Source organism: Microcaecilia unicolor, chromosome 4, assembly GCF_901765095.1.
Source record: "Microcaecilia unicolor chromosome 4, aMicUni1.1, whole genome shotgun sequence".
Classification (NCBI taxonomy): Eukaryota; Metazoa; Chordata; class Amphibia; order Gymnophiona; family Siphonopidae; genus Microcaecilia; species Microcaecilia unicolor.
The window spans coordinates 375,537,949-375,556,099 of record NC_044034.1 but is presented as its reverse complement, the minus strand read 5'-3'; the positions used below and the strand labels follow the sequence as shown (position 1 = coordinate 375,556,099).

Sequence of the window (18,151 nt, the reverse complement as noted above, 5' to 3'; positions counted from 1 at the left end):
CAGAACGCTGGAGGTGCAAATTATTATAGTAGATGGGGTCTTTTTACCAAGCTGCAAGAAAAAGGGCCTTGCGGTAGTGGTGAGGGCCATTTTTCCCACACACCAGGGCCCTTTTCACTGCAGTTGGTAAAAAGCCCCTCCCTCCCCCCCCCCCCCCCCAAAAAAAAATGGCCATGTCGGAAGACAATTCTTATCGTGTGGCTATATGGCAGGAAGCACTTACCGCCACCCACTGAAGTGGTGGTAAGGGCTCCCGCGGTGAGTGGCCAGTGCGTGACGATGCCCAATTACCGCCAGGTTACCACCGCACTAACAATTTCTGGGGTTTTAATTTTTTCCATGGAAATGGTGCAAGCTCAACCCGGAACTACTGCCAGTGGCTGTGTTGGGCCGGCAATAGTCCTAGAATAGTGTTCGGTAAGCTTATTGCCGCTTCATAAAAAGGGTCCCTATACGTTTATAGGACATTCATCCAAAGGACAAGGTGGATAGTTTTCTAACTACTGAAGCAATATCAAAATTAGGAATATCTGAAGATGATCAATTTCTGTCCAATGGAATATCAAATAGTTCAGTTTTATCAGAGTTATTCTGTCCAAAATCGCCTTTATTTTATTAGAAAAATAAAGAGCAAGATCTGTTGTCTGATGCAGCTCCCAGACCCATTAAGAGTGATGCAAAACCAGACTTCTCTGCACCAAAAAATCCTTTTGCACTGTTTTCTTTTGGCCTCTAATTCCTCTTTTTGACATCTGTGAACAGAGTTTACAAAGAGGGATTATGATCGGGTCCCAGGTATTGTTGGTACCAATTGTGGGTTTCTGTAAGGGACATGTCCTACTAAAGCAAAATCAAATGGCTTGATTGTGAAAGAAAAAAAAAAAGAAAAAAAAAAGGTAAGGGGCCTGGTGAGCTATAGAAAATAAAGGAACAAATGCCAAAATCCTGACTAAAGAACAAAAAGGGAAAAATAAGGTACTAGCCCCACATGACACTTAAAAGGTAAGCAATTTGCTTCATGTCTTTGAAGGCGTGAATATATATGTGGATAAAGGTTGAAGTAGTGCATCTAGACTTTCAGAAAGCTTTTGACAAAGTTCCGCATGAGAGACTCCTGAGAAAATTAAAGAGTCATGGGATAGAAGGCAATGTTCTGGTGTGGATGAGGAACTGGTTATTGAACAGAAAGCAGAGGGTAGGGTTAAATGATCATTTCTCTCAATGGAGGAGGGTGAATAGTGGAGTGACGCAGGGATCTGTATTGGGACTGGTGCAATTTAAAATATTTATAAATGATCTGGAAATCAGAATGACAAGTGAGGTGATCAAATCTGCAGATGATACAAACTATTCAAGGTTGTTAAAACACTTGCGGACTGTGAAATAATACAGGAAGACCTTAGGAAATTGGAAGACTGGGCATCGAAATGGCAGATAAAATTTAATGTGGACAAATGCAAAGTGATGCACATTGGAAAAAATAATCTGAATCATAGTTACCTGATGTTATGGTCTACTTTGGGGGTCAGCACCCAAGAAAAAACAACTAGGTGTCATTGTAGATAATATGCTGAAATCTTCTGCTCAGTGTGTAGCGGCGGCCAAAAAAGCAAACAGGATACTAGCAATTATTAGGAAAGGGATGGGAAATAAGACTAGAAATACTATAATGCCTCTGTATCGCACTTGGTGCGACCTCACCTTGAGTATTGCATTCAGTTCTGGTCACCGTATCTCAAAAAAAGATATAGAAGAATTAGAAAAGGTTCAAAAAAAGAGTGACCAAAATGATAAAGGGGATGGAACTCTTCTCATATGAGGAAAGGCTAAAGAGGTTAGGGTTCTTAGCTTGGAAAACAGACGACTGAGGGGAAGTATGATCAAGGTCTACAAAATCCTGAGTGGTGTAGAACGAGTAGAACTGAATTGATTTTTTTACTCATTCCAAAAGTACAAAGACTAAGGGACGCTCAAGGAAGTTGTATGGAAATACTTTTAAAACAAATAGGAGGAAATATTTTTTTTACTCAAATAGTTAAGCTCTGGAACTCTTTGCCAGAGGATATAACAGCGATTAGCGTATCTGGTTTTAAAAAAGGTTTAGACTAGTTCCTGTAGGAAAAGTCCATAGTCTGCTATTGATATAGAAATGGGGACACCACTGATTGCCCTGGGATCTGTATGATGGAATGTTGCCACTATTTGGGTTTCTGAAAGGTATTTGTGATCTGGATTGGCAACTGTTGGAAACAGAATACGGGGCTCGATGGACCTTTGGTCTGACCCAGTATGGCTATTCTTATGTTCTTAAAATAACAAAAGGACAAGCTAAACTGCCAACTCTTTAGATGCGAGTTGAAGGGACACACAGAAAAGCATCTTCAGTGTTCCGTGGAAAACTAAAGACTAGCCTGGTCCTGTGCTACAATGGCAAGTAGGAAAACACGCACATGTATGGCAAGCTGCTTCTAAACGCTTCTACAAAATAAAATGGGGAGTCTTTCTGCACCGGGGCTCTGCCAGTGATGTCACCCATCAGTCAGAATACTGCATCCTGCTTGTCCATGGGAAAAAAAAGCCAGTTTCAGCTGGCATCATCTTCCTCACTGAAACTTCTGGCTACTAACATGTGGCCTGAGGCTCCCTGGGACTAGTGCTGTGGGACTTGCATCCTCCCAGCCCTTTTCATAAAGCCCCCCCCCCCCCCACTCCCTCACTCCAATCCTCCTAGCATCTTCTGGGGTTTCCCTAGTAACTAATAGAGGAGCTTATGTGGTAAATTTCTCAGCTTAATAACTTTGGCTCCAGGCTCTGCTCATTCTGCCTCGCCTCACCCTATGCTTGGAATAAACTTCCTGAGCCCCTACGCCAAGCCCCCTCCCTACCCATCTTCAGATCTTTGATCAAAGCCCACCTCTTCAATGTTGCTTTCGGCACCTAACCTTTATACCTTTCAGGAAATGTAGACTGCCCCAATTTGACTGCCCCAATTTGACTGACTGTACATTTGTCCTTTACATTGTAAGCTCTCTGAGCAGGGACTGTCCTTCTATGTTAAATTGTACAGTGCTGCGTAACCCTGGTAGCGCTTTAGAAATGTCAAGTAGTAGTAGTAATCATTTTAATCTCTGCAATGGGAAGGTAGCGTCTAAGAGAACTAGTACACATAATTTTGTAAATGGAAATGCACTGCCAATGTTGTACTTAGAGCCAGTGGCAAGTGACAGCCCGGTACTGCTTCTATTCAAAGAACAGAGTTTGTTTTCTCTATGTGGCATAAGTAAAGAGATGTAATACAGATATAAAATAATCTAAATTGCCTCAGTTTTATTAAGTATTTACTCCAGTATGGCAACTGCAATTAGTTATAGAGGAAAAGAGTTCAGACTCCCGGTTCTCCCGAAGAGAACAACGATGGATCTACAGATTGAGATCCCTAATGCCGGAAGGTCTAAACAACAGAGTAGAGTGGAAAGCGTTCCTTTAAGATCCATGTGATCACAGCGAGAGTACTGCCTTTTAAATTTGGCCCTACATTTTGGGACGTTGTATGTACGGGAAGTAGTATAAATACTTCCGGTTTAGCAAGAGCAATCATGCAGTTGAAAGCTGGTGGTCCGTGAAGGTATTCCTTCGTTCCCCGAATATGTGAGTTTTTTCATTTACTCTTCTCTATTAGATGACAACTGATTTAATGATTATTTGTTATATGGTTGTAGGTGCTGAGAAGGGCTAGTTTGTCCGGCTCCTTAAGAAGCTACGAGCGAAGTGGGAGCTTGCCGTCGGGCTTGGACTAGTTGGATTTGCCCTAGCACAAACCACAGCTAAGTATTATCTGAGTAGTTTCAGTCACACATCGAATATATGAAATTGATAGATCGATGTGTAAGAGGTTTTTATGACTGATGAGGATTCTCGCCAGCGTGAACTGAATGTCAGACACGCAGAGCAGAGCGGTCAGCTAGTTTAGTTTTGAGCGTAAACAGCTGTGACCGGGAGTCTGAAGTCTTTTCCTCTATAACTAATTGCAATTGCCATACTGGAGTAAATACTTGTTCTCATTCATATTTATGTAGTAGTGCATTGTAAGAACAAGTACCAAAGAGATTGTTTCAGTTTTATTAAGACAATTTAACAGTTGTTACACAAAGTCAGTTAATCTAGCATGGGGCGGGGGAGGAAGTGGTCTGATGTGTAGCAGTGCTAACATTTGCTTCTTCATTTCTTTCCTTTATTATTGTAGTTCCTTTTCTTTTTTGATATTATGGAATTATAAACTACTCTGATAATATACCGCTCAAGAGAAAACTAACTCTCCTCTTTATTAAGACGCACAGCAATACCAACACAGCCCATTCAGCTTAGACGGGGGGGGGGGGGGGGGGGGGGGTGAAATAAACTTGAAACTTAATTTGCATTCAAATTCCCTAAGATGTGAGGGATTCTAATTGTTTATTCTTAAAAATCTATTTTAAAACAAAAATGGAAGTTTGAGGTTAAACCAAACTAAGAGTAACTGAAGTGCTCAATCTTCTTTTCTTATTAAAACTAATTATTAAATTTAGGTATTGTACAATAATGTACATGATCAGAAAAAAAGACAAGCAGATAAAGCCCCTTATTATAAATACTAGAGTGTTCACAAAAAGCTACAACACACCTTGAAATCAACATGCCCCTTTTACTAAGCTGCGCTAAAAATGGTCTATGCTATGTCTAGCATGTGGGTTTCCCACATCCTGAGGCCACCTTTAGCATGGCTGTAAAATGGCCGCATTTTCCCTTCTTACAATAATGGTCATGTGCTAATGGTCGCAAGACGCGTTAGTGCTTACTGCAGCTTAGTAAAAGGGCCTCAAGCAACTATTTTTCTGCATGAATTAATAGAATATTTACCATAAGTCCATAAATTTCAGAGGAGCTCCTCACTTTTGGAAGCAAATCCATAGGAATATCAAAAAAACTAGGAACAAAAAAAAACAAAACAAAAAAACATTAGCAAAATTTGTTATACCCACATTGCAATAGAGATATCAAAGCTATGTAAAATAAGAAAAAAACCTGTATATACAAAGTAAAATAAACCAAACCAAACAATAAAGCAACTAAATCACAAGTACCAGAGGGAGGAAGTTGAATAACACAACAATATAAGGGGTTCTTTTACTAAGCCGTGGCAAAAAGTGGCCTGCGGTAGTATGGGTGCGCATTTTTGGCGCGCACTAGGCCAGTTTTTACCATGTCTGGGAAAAAGGGCATTTTTCAATGGGCTGGGAAAAGGACCTATGGCTAAACTGAAATCAGCGTGCGTCTATTTATGGCCTGAGGTCTTAACACCACTCACTAATCTTGCGGTAAGGCACTAGCCGTACGGTGACCGGTCAGCACACCCCAACTGCCGATTAATGCTGGAAACACCATGCGTGGTAGGAAAAAAAAATTTGTCCCAGCGGTATGGGCGCACTCCAAATCTGAAATTACCACCAGGGGGCATGCTAGCCTGGCGGTGGTCTCATTTTGGCATAGGCTGCCTACCACGCCTTTGTAAAAGGGCACCTAAAACCAGTAACAATCAGGACACAAAGGAGTATAAAAATAAATACATTGCATTGTAAATCAATTCATATCCCTGTACTACTAGTTAAAAAATTTCCAAAAAAGCCACATCTTAAGGCCTTTTAAGTGAATTCTTTTTTTTTTTTGTTGACGTATAAGGCTGCCAATCGCTGCCACATACGAGATCTTTTGTGACCACAGAGGTGTCATTACCTCCATTTCCACCGTGGTGTTTATACACAATTGGAACCGCCAGGTCACTGCAATACACAAAAAAAAAAAAAACTGAGCACAAACCAATATATATTTTTTTATATATATTCTTTTATAGAGAGATATTTTGTAGTTTGCACATTTTTATATTTGCTTGAATTGTTTTTGTGTTTTTTTGTAATAGTTTACTAATTGTATATTAGAAACCGATTTTGATTGGTACATTAAATTTTAACTGCCAGACCCTTGACCATTCTTCTAACTTTTGGAGATCCTTTCTCATCATTTCTACTCCCTCCAGGGTATCCACTCTATTAGCTATCTTCGTGTCATCCACAAAAAGGCAAACCTTTCCTTCTAACCCTTCAGCTGGTTGCACTCAATTGCCTCCAGAGTCTGCTGACCCGGCTACTGCACCTTTCTTTGGTTTGGATGTTGTTATTGTTTATATGTTTTAAAAACCTCTAATGCTTATGTGCCATTTCCAAGATCCATATTTTTGATTTTTATTTAGGACCCATTTTTATTTGCAAGTGTCACCTACCTCTTTATCTCCCAACTGAGTTATATACATACCTCATACTGTCATGGGGGATGTTCTTTTCACCTTCACTTCTTACAATGTTAGAGCCATGCAGGGCACACATAAGAGGAGGAAGGTTTTGAAGGAACTGGGCAATATGACATCTGATATCTTTCTCATACAGGAGACTCGCCTGGTGGCCCAAGATAGTAAACAACTCCAGATAGATACCCTGGGTGGGAAAACCCTTTTATTCATTTGGGACCACCAATAGTGCAGGGGTGCTCATCCTGATACACAAGAAATTTAAAGGCAGAGTGTTGCGTTCTTGGAAGGATGACTCCAGGCAGGGTGTGGCAGTGGCAGTAGCTGTGGGCACTTTTCAATGCTGTTTAATTAGCGCTCACACCCCCAATTATGGTCAACTTGACTTTTTGAATACCTTATTGGGGCATTTATCTGTTTGAACAACCTTGCCCATGATATTAGGGGCAGATCTCAATATGACAATCTCTGACACATGGGACCGCTTGGGGCAGGCGGGTTTGTCCCACTGGAATAAGGGATGATGTAATGAAGGGCTCCAACAACTATTTCAGTCTTACTCTTTAGTGGATTGTGCAGGCAGCAAAATCCCGGGATTAGCAATTACATGTGCTTTGCTGCGGGAGTTAATTCTTATTCCAGAATTATTTTTTATGCTCACCTCAGCTCTTTCATAATCTTGAAAGATGTATTATTGACCCTATTACTCTCTCTGATCATGCCCCTCTGCGACTTTCCCTGCAGGGGACTGAGCTTGGTGTTTCGAGGCCAACCCCCTGGAGGATGAATACGCAGTTCTAGGACATGCACATTTTGTGCAATTGGTTACAGAGGCGCTGCAGGAATATTTGACTTTTAATGATACACCGGATGTAGATGTCTTTATCATATAGGACGCTCTCAAAGCAGTGGTAAGAGATAACTTTATTCAGTATGGCTCTTATCTAAAGAGTTGAAGAGCTTTTTCTTTTTGCAACTCATGGCCACAAAGAACGGGTAGATGACAATTGCTTGTTTACTCTTTCCAAAAATACTAGGACTGGAGGGAGGGGTGGGGGGGGGGGGCATGCAATGAAGCTACAAAGTAACATAGTAGATGAGCAGCATAAAATGTATTGTACCCTTTTGGGCTCTTGCCAGGTACTTGAGACCTGGATTGGCCACTGTTGGACACAGGATACTGGGCTTGATGGACCTTTGGTCTGTCCCAGTATGGCAATACTTATGTACTTATAGACCTTATAATCGAGGTCCAGGCACTGCAAACATCCATTCTAGATGCTGCCACACAGTTCACACTTCTTAAAACCACTTGGGGCTTTGTGTGCCATAGTGCCACAAAATAACCAGTAAAAATCCAAATAACTTATCAAAAGCCAACCTGTCAAGAAAGCCACAGCAGCTCAATGAAGGAGTGGATGTACAAAAATAAAGTTCAATTCCAAAATTCTAACAATACTAGAAGGGTGAAAATAAATGAGCCACGTGCAAACACACAAAAAAGACAAAGGAATAAATTAAGAATAAACCCTATGATGCTATGAAAACTGCAGGGGAGAGATATACATACTGCTCTGTGAAAATGAATTGAAGCAACCATGCCTGGTGACAATGTGGGAACTTGTGCACATGCATGGAGAAGCTTAAAGCCTTTTTTTTTTTTTAGTCTAAAAGTATAAGAGAGAGCTTTCCCATTCAAGCTCTGCCAGTGTCACCCTATAAGGCAAGAGCTTGTTATCCTGCTTATCCCCTGGAGAGATTTTTTTCAGGCCAAATACTTTATTTTACAACTGATTTTTGCAAACCTGAATATCTTTGTTACTTTCCTCCACTCATACAAAATTATGTGAACCAATTCCTTACATATGGTAAAATTATGTATCATACCCAGTGCTTTTTTTGTGCCGGTACGCAACAGTACGGCGTACCGGCACCTTTTTTTTTTTGCCCCTCCCCCCCGCGACACTCCGGGCGAGTCCTGCACTTTGTTTTTTTTTTTTAAGACTCAGAACGTGCGAACGATGCAGCCGGCAGCGATTGAAAGAGGCTGTCTGGCGTCTGCGTCGGAGCTTCCCTCACCCTCTGCGAGTCCCGCCTTCGTTGTTACAACTTCCTGTTTCCGCATAGGCGGGACTCGCAGAGGGTGAGGGAAGCTCCGACGCAGACGCCAGACAGCCTCTTTCAATCGCTGCCGGCTGCATCGTTCGCGCGTTCTGAGTCTTTAAAAAAAAAAAGTAAGGTCAGGACTCGCCAGGAACGTCGCCGGGGGGGGGGGGGGGGGGGGGGGGCAAAAAAAAAGGTCCAAGAATTGCTGGACATGGGAGAGGAGAGGACAGGGAACGGAGAATTGGTGGTGGACACTGCTGGGAGGGGAGGGGAGGGGAGGGGAGGGAACGGAGAATTGGTGGTGGACATTGCTGGGAGGGGAGGGAACGGAGAATTGGTGGTGGACATTGCTGGGAGGGGAGGGGAGGGCAGGGAACGGAGAATTGCTGGGCATGGCTGGGAGGGGAGGGAACAGAGAATTGCTGGACATTGCTGGGAGGGGAGGGAACGGAGAATTGGTGGTGGACATTGCTGGGAGGGGAGGGCAGGGAACGGAGAATTGCTGGACATGGCTAGGAGGGGAGGGCAGGGAATGGAGAATTGCTTGACATGGCTGGGAGGGGAGGGAACAGAATTGGTGGTGGACATTGCTGGGAGGGGAGGGGAGGGAACGGAGAATTGGTGGTGGACATTGCTGGGAGGGGAGGGCAGGGAATGGAGAATTGCTGGACACAGCTGGGAGGGGAGGGCAGGGAACGGAGAATTGCTGGATATGGCTGGGAGGGGAGGGAACAGAGAATTGCTGGACATTGCTGGGAGGGGAGGGAACAGAGAATTGGTGGTGGACATTGCTGGGAGGGGAGGGCAGGGAACGGAGAATTGCTGGACATGGCTAGGAGGGGAGGGGAGGGCAGGGAATGGAGAATTGCTGGACATGGCTGGGAGTGGAGGGAACAGAGAATTGCTGGACATTGCTGGGAGGGGAGGGGAGAGAATGGAGAATTGGTGGTGGACATTGCTGGGAGGGGAGGGGAGGGAACGGAGAATTGGTGGTGGACATTGCTGGGGGGAGGGAACGGAGAATTGGTGGTGGACATTGCTGGGAGGGGGGGAGGGCAGGGAATGGAGAATTGCTGGACATGGCTAGGAGGGGAGGGCAGGGAACGGAGAATTGCTGGACATGGCTGGGAGTGGAGGGAACAGAGAATTGCTGGACATTGCTGGGAGGGGAGGGCAGGGAACGGAGAATTGCTGGGCATGGCTGGGAGGGGAGGGAACGGAGAATTGCTGGACATTGCTGGAAGGGGAGGGCAGGGAACAGAGAATTGCTGGACATGGCTAGGAGGGGAGGGAACAGAGAATTGCTGGACATGGCTGGGAGGGGAGGGCAGGGAAGAGAGAATGGTTGGACATGGATGGCAGGGGGTAGAGAAGAATCGCTGGACATAGGAGGGCAGGGGAGAGAGGAGACATGCTGGACATGGATGGAGGGGAGGTAAGATAGGAAGGAGATGCACATGGATGAGATGGCAGGGGAGGAAGGAGAAATGCTGGAAATGGATGGAGAGGAGAGCAGGAGATAGAGGAGACTTGCTGGGCATGGATGGATGGAGGGGTTGGCGGGGAGAGAGGCGAAATGCTGTACATGGAAGAATAAAGGAGGAAAGTAAAGAAATAAATGGAAAGGAAGCCCTGGAAACGGAGTTAAGAGAACAGATAGAGAGCAGCAGAATCAGACACTTGGACCAGTATGGATAGAAAACAGTCACCAGACAACAAAGGTAGAAAAAATCATTTTATTTTCATTTTAGTGTTTGGAATTTGTCCAATTTGAGAATTTACATCTGCTGTCTTATTTTGCACTGGGTATACTGGAGCTGTAACATCTTACAGAAATGATTTATAATGAAAAAAAATCACAAGTTATTGTTTTTTCTCTATACCAGTATATTTTCAATGATGTCTGTTTATATGTGCCATGGCTGGTATAAGGGCTGTGGCTAATGTGGGTGTGGCTATCATAGGGGTGGGGCCATATGTGGTGACTCCGCCCATAATGAGTACCGGCACCTTTTTTTCTACAAAAAAAGCACTGATCATACCTGATAATTTTCTTTCCATTAATCATAGCTGATCAATCCATAGACTGGTGGGTTGTGTCCATCTACCAGCAGGTGGAGATAGAGAGCAATCCTTTTGCCTCCCTATATGTGGTCATGTGCTGCCGGAAACTCCTCAGCATGTCGATATCAAAGCTCCATCCGCAGGACTCAGCACTTAGAGAATTGCATCCACAAAGGGAGACACTGCCCAGCTCACCACCGCCGAAACGGGGGAGGGGAATTAACCCAGCTCATCCCCACACAAGTGGGGGAGGGGAATCCGTCCAGCTCATCCACGCGGAGCGGAGGAGGGACACCACCCCGCCGATGCGGGGGGATCTGGCTTATCCTGCAACCGCAACCGCGGGAGGAGCTGACTGACCCTAACACCGCCGAAGCAGGGAGGGGTACAAAGCTGCCCTACAGCCGCACGAAGCGGGAGGGAGCGCCGGCAGAATTTAGGTTTCAATCCAGCCCCGTAAAACGGACGGGAGAGGAATGCAGCAGCTCACTGTAACACAAAATCGTCTCAACTCCTGAAGAATCCAATTGAAAAAACTTGAACACGAAGTCCTCCTGAACAGGAACTGAAGACTAAACCTGAATCTGAAATGCAACCAGAATAAAAACAGTACAGATATCTGGGAGAGGCTATGGATTGATCAGCTATGATTAATGGAAAGAAAATTATCAGGTATGATACATAATTTTACCTTCCATATCATCATGCTGATCAATCATAGACCGGTGGGATGTACCGAAGCAGTACTCACCCAGGGTGGGACATAAAAATCCCTGACCGCAACACTGAAGCTCCAAACCGGGCCTCCGCCCGAGCAGCCACAGTCAAGCAGTAATGCCTGGAGAAGGTATGAGCCGATGCCCAAGTTGCCGCCTTGCAAATCTCTTCCAAGGAGACGGACCCGGCCTCCGCCATCGAGGCCGCCTGAGCTCTAGTGGAGTGAGCCTTCAGCCGGATAGGCGGCACCTTCCCCGCGGCCACATAAGCCGCTGCAATGGCTTCCTTGACCCATCTTGCCACTGTAGGCTTAGCAGCCTGCAGACCCTTACGAGGACCTGCAAACAGGACAAACAGATGATCCGACTTCCGGAAATCATTGGTCACTTCCAAGAATCTGATGATGACTCGTCTCACATCTAGATATTTGAGAGCAGAGTACTCCTCTGGGTAGTCCTCCCTAAGAAAGGATGGGAGACAGAGCTGCTGATTCACATGGAAGCGAGAAACAATCTTGGGAAGGAAGGAAGGCACTGTGCGAATAGACACTCCTGCCTCAGTCAACTGCAGAAAGGGCTCTCGACATGATAGCGCCTGGAGCTCGGAAACTCTTCTGGCTGAAGTGATAGCCACCAAAAAGACTGCTTTCAACGTCAGGTCTTTCAGAGATGCCCTCGACAAGGGTTCAAAAGGCGGCTTCTGCAAGGCTCTTAGCACTAAATTGAGATTCCACGCAGGTACTACTGAGTGCAGAGGAGGGCGCAGGTGATTAACTCCCTTGAGAAAGCGCACCACATCTGGCTGCGAAGCCAGGGAAGCACCCTTCAGGCGGCCCCTGAAGCAAGCCAGAGCCGCTACCTGGACTTTAAGGGAACTGAGCGACAGGCCTTTCTCCAGACCTTCTTGCAGGAACGCCAACACTGAAGAAATTGGAGCAGTGAAGGGAGAAAGGGAGCCTGCCTCACACCACGATGCAAAGGTACGCCAAACCCTGGCGTAAGCAGTAGAAGTAAAGCGCTTCCTCGCTCTCAGCATAGTGGCGATGACCTTGTCTGAGAAGCCTTTCTTCCTCAGACGCTGCCGCTCAATAGCCAGGCCTTAAGACCAAAGGGGGAGGGATCCTCCATCACCACGGGACCCTGATGCAACAGGCCCTGCTCCGCTGGCAGTTGCAGCGGTCCGTCCACTGAGAGCCTGATCAAGTCCGCATATCAGGGACGTCTGGGCCAGTCCGGACCCACCAGGATTACCCGGCCCGGATGCTTTGCCACCCGGTCTAGTACCCTGCCCATCATGGGCCAAGGCGGGAACACATAGAGAAGCTCCTGTGTCGGCCACTGTTGGAGAAAAGCATCTACTCCCAGAGATCGAGGGTCCCGTCCTCTGCTGAAAAAGCGCGGCACTTGGCCATTGGCCGATGACGCCATCAGATCTAGGCTCGGCTGGCCCCAGCGCTTCGTGATGTCCAAGAACGCCTGAGCCGATAGCTGCCACTCTCAGGGATCCAAGGTATGGCGACTGAGAAAGTCCGCCTTGACATTCATGACTCCAGCAATGTGGGCCGCCGACAGCTGTTCCAGGTTCGCTTCCACCCACTGGCATAGATTCATGGCCTCCTTGGCTAGAGGGTTGCTCTTGGTACCTCCCTGGCGATTGACATAGGCCACAGCCGTGGCATTGTCCGACAGGACCCGTACTGGCTTCAATGCCAGTACCGGGAGAAACTCCAAAAGCGCCAACCGAATGGCTCTGAGTTCCAGGAGGTTGATAGACCACTTTGCCTCTGCAGGAGACCAGAGCCCCTGCGCTGTCCTTCCCAAGCAATGGGCTTCCCAGCCCGTCAAAGAGGCGTCCGTCGTGACGACAACCCACTCCGGGGTCAAAAGAGGCATCCCTGCGGACAACTTGTCTGTCCTCAGCCACCAGCTCAGCGCCTTGCGCACCGCTAGGTCCAAGGGAAGGCGCACAGCATAATCCTCCGACACTGGAGTCCAGCGCTGCAGCAGAGAGAGTTGTAGTGGTCTCATATGAGCCCTGGCCCAGGGCACTACTTCCATCGTCGCCGTCATAGAGCCCAACAGCTGCACATAGTCCCAAGCCCTGAAGAGGAGAGGCTACTAGGAACTGGTCCACCTGAGCCTGAAGCTTGACAATTCGATTGTCCGGCAGGAACACTCTGCCCACTTGGGTGTCGAAACGAACTCCCAGATATTCCAGGGACTGAGTCGGGCGCTGCTGGCTTTTCTCCCAGTTGATGATCCACTCCAGGGAGCTCAGAAGAGCAATCACCCGGTCTACAGCTCTGCCGCACTCTGCATAAGAGGGGGCTCGGATCAACCAGTCGTCCAGATAAGGATGGACTTGTACTCCTTCCTTTCGTAGGAAGGCCGCGATGACCACCATTACTTAGGAGAAGGTCCGCGGAGCAGTAGCCAACCCGAACGGGAGGGCTCTGAACTGGAAGTGTCGGCCCAGGACTGCAAAACGCAGAAAGCGTTGATGAGGAGGCCAGATGGGAATATGCAGGTAAGCTTCCTTGATGTCCAAGGATGCCAGGAACTCCCCTGCCTTCACTGCCGCTATAACAGAGCGGAGAGTCTCCATTCGGAAGTGCCGAACTTTCAAGGCCCGATTGACCCCTTTGAGGTCGAGGATAGGCCGAACAGAACCTCCTTTCTTTGGTACCACAAAGTAAATGGAGTAACGTCCCTTGCCAAGCTGATCTTCTGGCACCGGAACGACCGCACCCAGGCGGATCAGATTGTCCAAAGTCTGCTGCACTGCCACAGCTTTGACCGGAGACTTGCAGGGAGAGTGTACCAACCCGTCTCTTAAGGGTCGGCAGAACTCTAGCTTGTAGCCGTCTCTGATGACTTCCAGCACCCAAGCGTCTGAAGTTACCCTGGTCCACTCGCCCAGAAACGAGGACAGGCGTCCTCCAATCTGCACTGGGCCATGGACCAGGGCCCCGTCATTGGGTACGAGACCCTGGGGGAGGACCGGAGGAAGCACCTCCGGGACGGCGGTCTCTGCGAAAGGAATGCTGCTTGGGGGAGAAGTTCCTCTTGAAGGAAGAGGGGGCAGAGGAGCCCGACTTTCCCGGGCGATACCGACGGGCTTCCTGAAACCGTCCTTTGGAGTTACCGGGGCGAGCACTGGCCCGAGCCCTGACCTCTGGTAACCTCTTGCCCTTAGACGTGCCGAGATCGGTCACAATTTTGTCCAGCTCGACCCCAAAAAGCAGCTTGCCTTTAAAAGGCAACTTAGCCAGGCGAAGACTTAGAGGCGTGGTCCGCAGACCAATGCTTCAGCCAAAGCCACCGCTGCGCAGACACTGTCTGAGCCATACCTTTAGCTGAGGCTCTCAAGACATCATACAGCAAGTCTGCCGAATAAGCCAAGCCCTATTCCAGGGCCGGCCAATCAGCCCTCAAGGAAGGATCCGAGGGGGAAGCCCGCTGCACAATCGTCAGGCACGCCCTGGCCACATAGGAGCCACAAACTGAGGCCTGCAAACTTAAAGCAGCCGCCTCGAAGGACGACCTTAAGGCCGCCTCCAATCTTCTGTCTTGGGCGTCCTTTAGGGCCGTGCCACCTTCCACCAGCAACGCCGTTTTCTTAGTCACCGCAGTGATTAAAGAATCCACGGTAGGCCAAAGAAAGGCCTCCCGTTCACCTTCAGGCAGAGGATAGATGCGGGACATAGCCCTAGCCACTTTGAGGCTCGCTTCTGGGACATCCCATTGAGCCGAAATCAAGGTGCGCATGGCCTCATGCACGTGGAAGGTTCGAGGCGGGCGCTTCGTCCCCAGCATAATGGCGGAGCCAACAGAGGCTGAGGGAGAGACGTCTTCCGGAGAGGAAATCTTCAAAATGCTCATGGCCTGCACTAACAGATTGGGCAAATCCTCTGAGCGAAAGATCCGCGCTGCAGAGGGGTCATCCGCTTCCATCCGAGCGGGAATCCGTCTCCTCCAAGGAATCCCCAAAGGACCGTTGGGAGAACTCAGATACGCTGCCCTCATCTACATCAGAGGAGACAGAGTCCTCTAGGGCCTGGAAATCCACCCGAGGGCGTTTGCTTCCGGAGGCCTCAACCCCTTTATCAGACAGGGGGCAGGGCAGCGTTTTGCATAAGAAAAGTCTGATGCAGCAGCAAAATTAACTCAGGGGAGAAACCCCCCGAACAGTGCACTTCTGCAGCTTGGGCCACGGCCCTAGCCGCACCCTCAACCGGCGCTCGCAAGAGCGGGGGAGAAACATGCTGCGTATCCAAAATGGCGTCCGGCGCGAAACTCCGAGGAGCAGCATGGGAAGAACGGCGCTTAACTTTGGCCGCTTTCTTACCGTCGCCCGAATCAAGGGCGACCACAGTATTAACGTCTCCCAGCTCGAGGGCGGCCCAAGAAGAAGCCGTCCGAGCAGAGTGGCCGGCCAACATGGAGTGGGCGAGCAGCGGGGGATGGGCGCTTATGGCGGGAAAAACCGCCGCACCGGAAGAACCAGGTCACTGACCGGCCTCCAAACTGATGCTTAACAAAGGCGATTCAGGTTTTGAAATCCCCACATCCCCGCTAGACGCACCCACGCGGTCCGGGGAGCGAATCCTCGCGCCCTCACCCTCCGACGCCATAAGCCACGTGGAGACCGAACGGGGAACCCCCTGCCCGCTATAAAAAGGTAAAATTACCTGCTTCTCACTCCGAGCTGTAACGAACTGGTGTCCCACTGAGCAGCTGCAATAAACGTTGAAATAAACGTTGAAATAAACGCCCTTAAAGACGTCCAAAAATATATATATTTTTTTTAACGGAGCCAGCGGGAGGGGGGAGAAAAGGAGGGACCTGGCACCACCAGGTTTGCACTTGCTCAAGAAGAGCCCTCAACCCCAGGTACTCAACAAAACCTAAAAATTAGGCTTGGAGACCTAGCCAGAGCTGCTGCTGTGTGTGACCATCACCTACTGAGATAGAGAACATACTGAGGAGTTTCCGGCAGCACATGACCACATATATGGAGGCAAAAGGATTGCTCTCTATCTCCACCTGCTGGTAGATGGACACAACCCACCAGTCTATGGATTGATCAGCATGATGATATGGAACCAACATTCAAATTTGCATCAGATGTAGAAGAACTTACCAGCAGAGATCAGAATCCCATTCCAAAGTGTGAATGTTAAACAGCATTGTTCTACTGGCATTGGTCACATCTGTACAATGAACACCTCCATTCTTCCCCCCTGTTATGCTCTGTATGAAACAAAGGTAAAACTAAAAATACCAACTATTTTGAACATCACTTTTTTTGTGTGGCTATACTTTGAACTTTGATGAAAAGCAATTAACTATTTTTCTATCACCAACTAGATTACCTGGTAAAAAAGTATGATTTAATATAAGTTTTTGTTTTATGTTTCTTTTAATGCATTTCTAATAGTCTTCTGTTTTGATGTGCTGATAAAATAGTTTTAAAAAAATCTAGCTTTTCTATTGACAGAGAAAATATCCTGTGCTCAAATAAAATGTTTCAAAATGGTGCAATCATGCAGAACACCTAATTCAATTCTAAGACAATAAAAAAAAAAAAAACAAAGTTGCTCACTTTCACATCTTTCCTCCCCTTACTTACATAGGGGCCCTTTTAAGCCGCGCAAGCGTCTACACGCGTCCAATACGCGCCAAAATGGAGTTACCACCCGACTATCATGTGGCTCTTGCAGTAATTTCATTTTTGGCATGTCTGAAGAATATTTTTTATTTTTGGGCGTGCGTAACGGACGCGTGCCAAATGACATTTGGTGCACATAGGTCATTACCGCCCGGTTATCGCGTGAGTCTTTACTGCTAGGTCAATGGCTGGCGGAAGGTCTCAGACCCAAAATGGACAATTATTATTTTGCCGCATGTCCATTTTCGGCAAAAAAAAAAAAAAAAAAAAAGTATTTTTTTTTTTTTTTAAAGGCGCTTTAAAAAATGGATTGGCACACGCACAAAACCCAAGCCTACAATACTGCAAACCATTTTTCAGCGCACCTTTGTAAAAGGCCCCCATAGACTTTTAATTTGAACTCGTGCTTTACAAAGTATTTGACAACTTTAAGTTTCAATTATCCTAATAAAGTTATTAGTTCTATCGCACACATATCTAAGAGGGAAGCTTCCAAAAGTCCACATTCTTACAATATATAAAATGAAGACATACCCATATAAGCCACGAGTCTATGGTACCAAACATAGCTCTTCCATTAGCTACGGCATTTTTCACTTCTTCCACATTGTCCAGGAGCCATCGAAGCTTCACAGCACTGAAATAAGTGCTAAGGGGCAGTCCAGTAATACCCTATAAAAATGAGAAATACTGCCATAACTATGCTTTTTGTAATACTCTCCAGTTACTATACATATTACATATACTTCTTTCGGAAGGACAACACCTTACATAGTAAAATAGTAAATGACAGCAGATAAAGACCTGCATGATCCATCTAGTCAGCCTAACAGTCACATTCATTATCAAAGCATTATAGATCCAACATCCAATAACATTATTATAACATTTTACATGCCAAGTTTCATTATACGATGCCTTCCCCTTCCCCTGAGATATAGAAAACTGGCACTCATACAGTATGAATGTGGTATAAAATACGTATACTTGCTCCTGATCCATCCTTGTCATTTTCAGGGCTCAGACTGTAAAAAGAAGACTGCCCTGCAGCAGCCTATTTCTCAGCTGCTGGAGTTACTGTCAAAACCCACTCCAGCCCATCCTGATCTGTCTTTGCCATACACAGCAAACAGACTGTAGAAGTCCATCTGGCATTGGCTTCATTTCCTCACTGCCTTTGCTTCAGCGTTTAATTCATCAACATATTCCCTTCTTGCCAAATAAAGTAAAATTATGCCTTACCTGCTGATAATTTTC

The 18,151-nt window shown here is 46.8% G+C and overlaps 1 protein-coding gene across 1 annotated transcript in view; it reads right to left on the bottom strand.

Moving 5' to 3' along the window:
• Positions 1-18,151, bottom strand: part of GK (glycerol kinase) — a 311,446-nt gene that overhangs the window by 203,415 nt on the left and 89,880 nt on the right. Inside the window, exons 7-9 of the mRNA XM_030202379.1 lie at positions 17,429-17,566; positions 16,367-16,476; positions 4,897-4,963 (exon numbers count right to left, since the gene is read on the bottom strand). Coding sequence (XP_030058239.1) covers positions 4,897-4,963; positions 16,367-16,476; positions 17,429-17,566 — 315 coding nt within the window. The remainder of the gene's footprint in view (positions 1-4,896; positions 4,964-16,366; positions 16,477-17,428; positions 17,567-18,151) is intronic.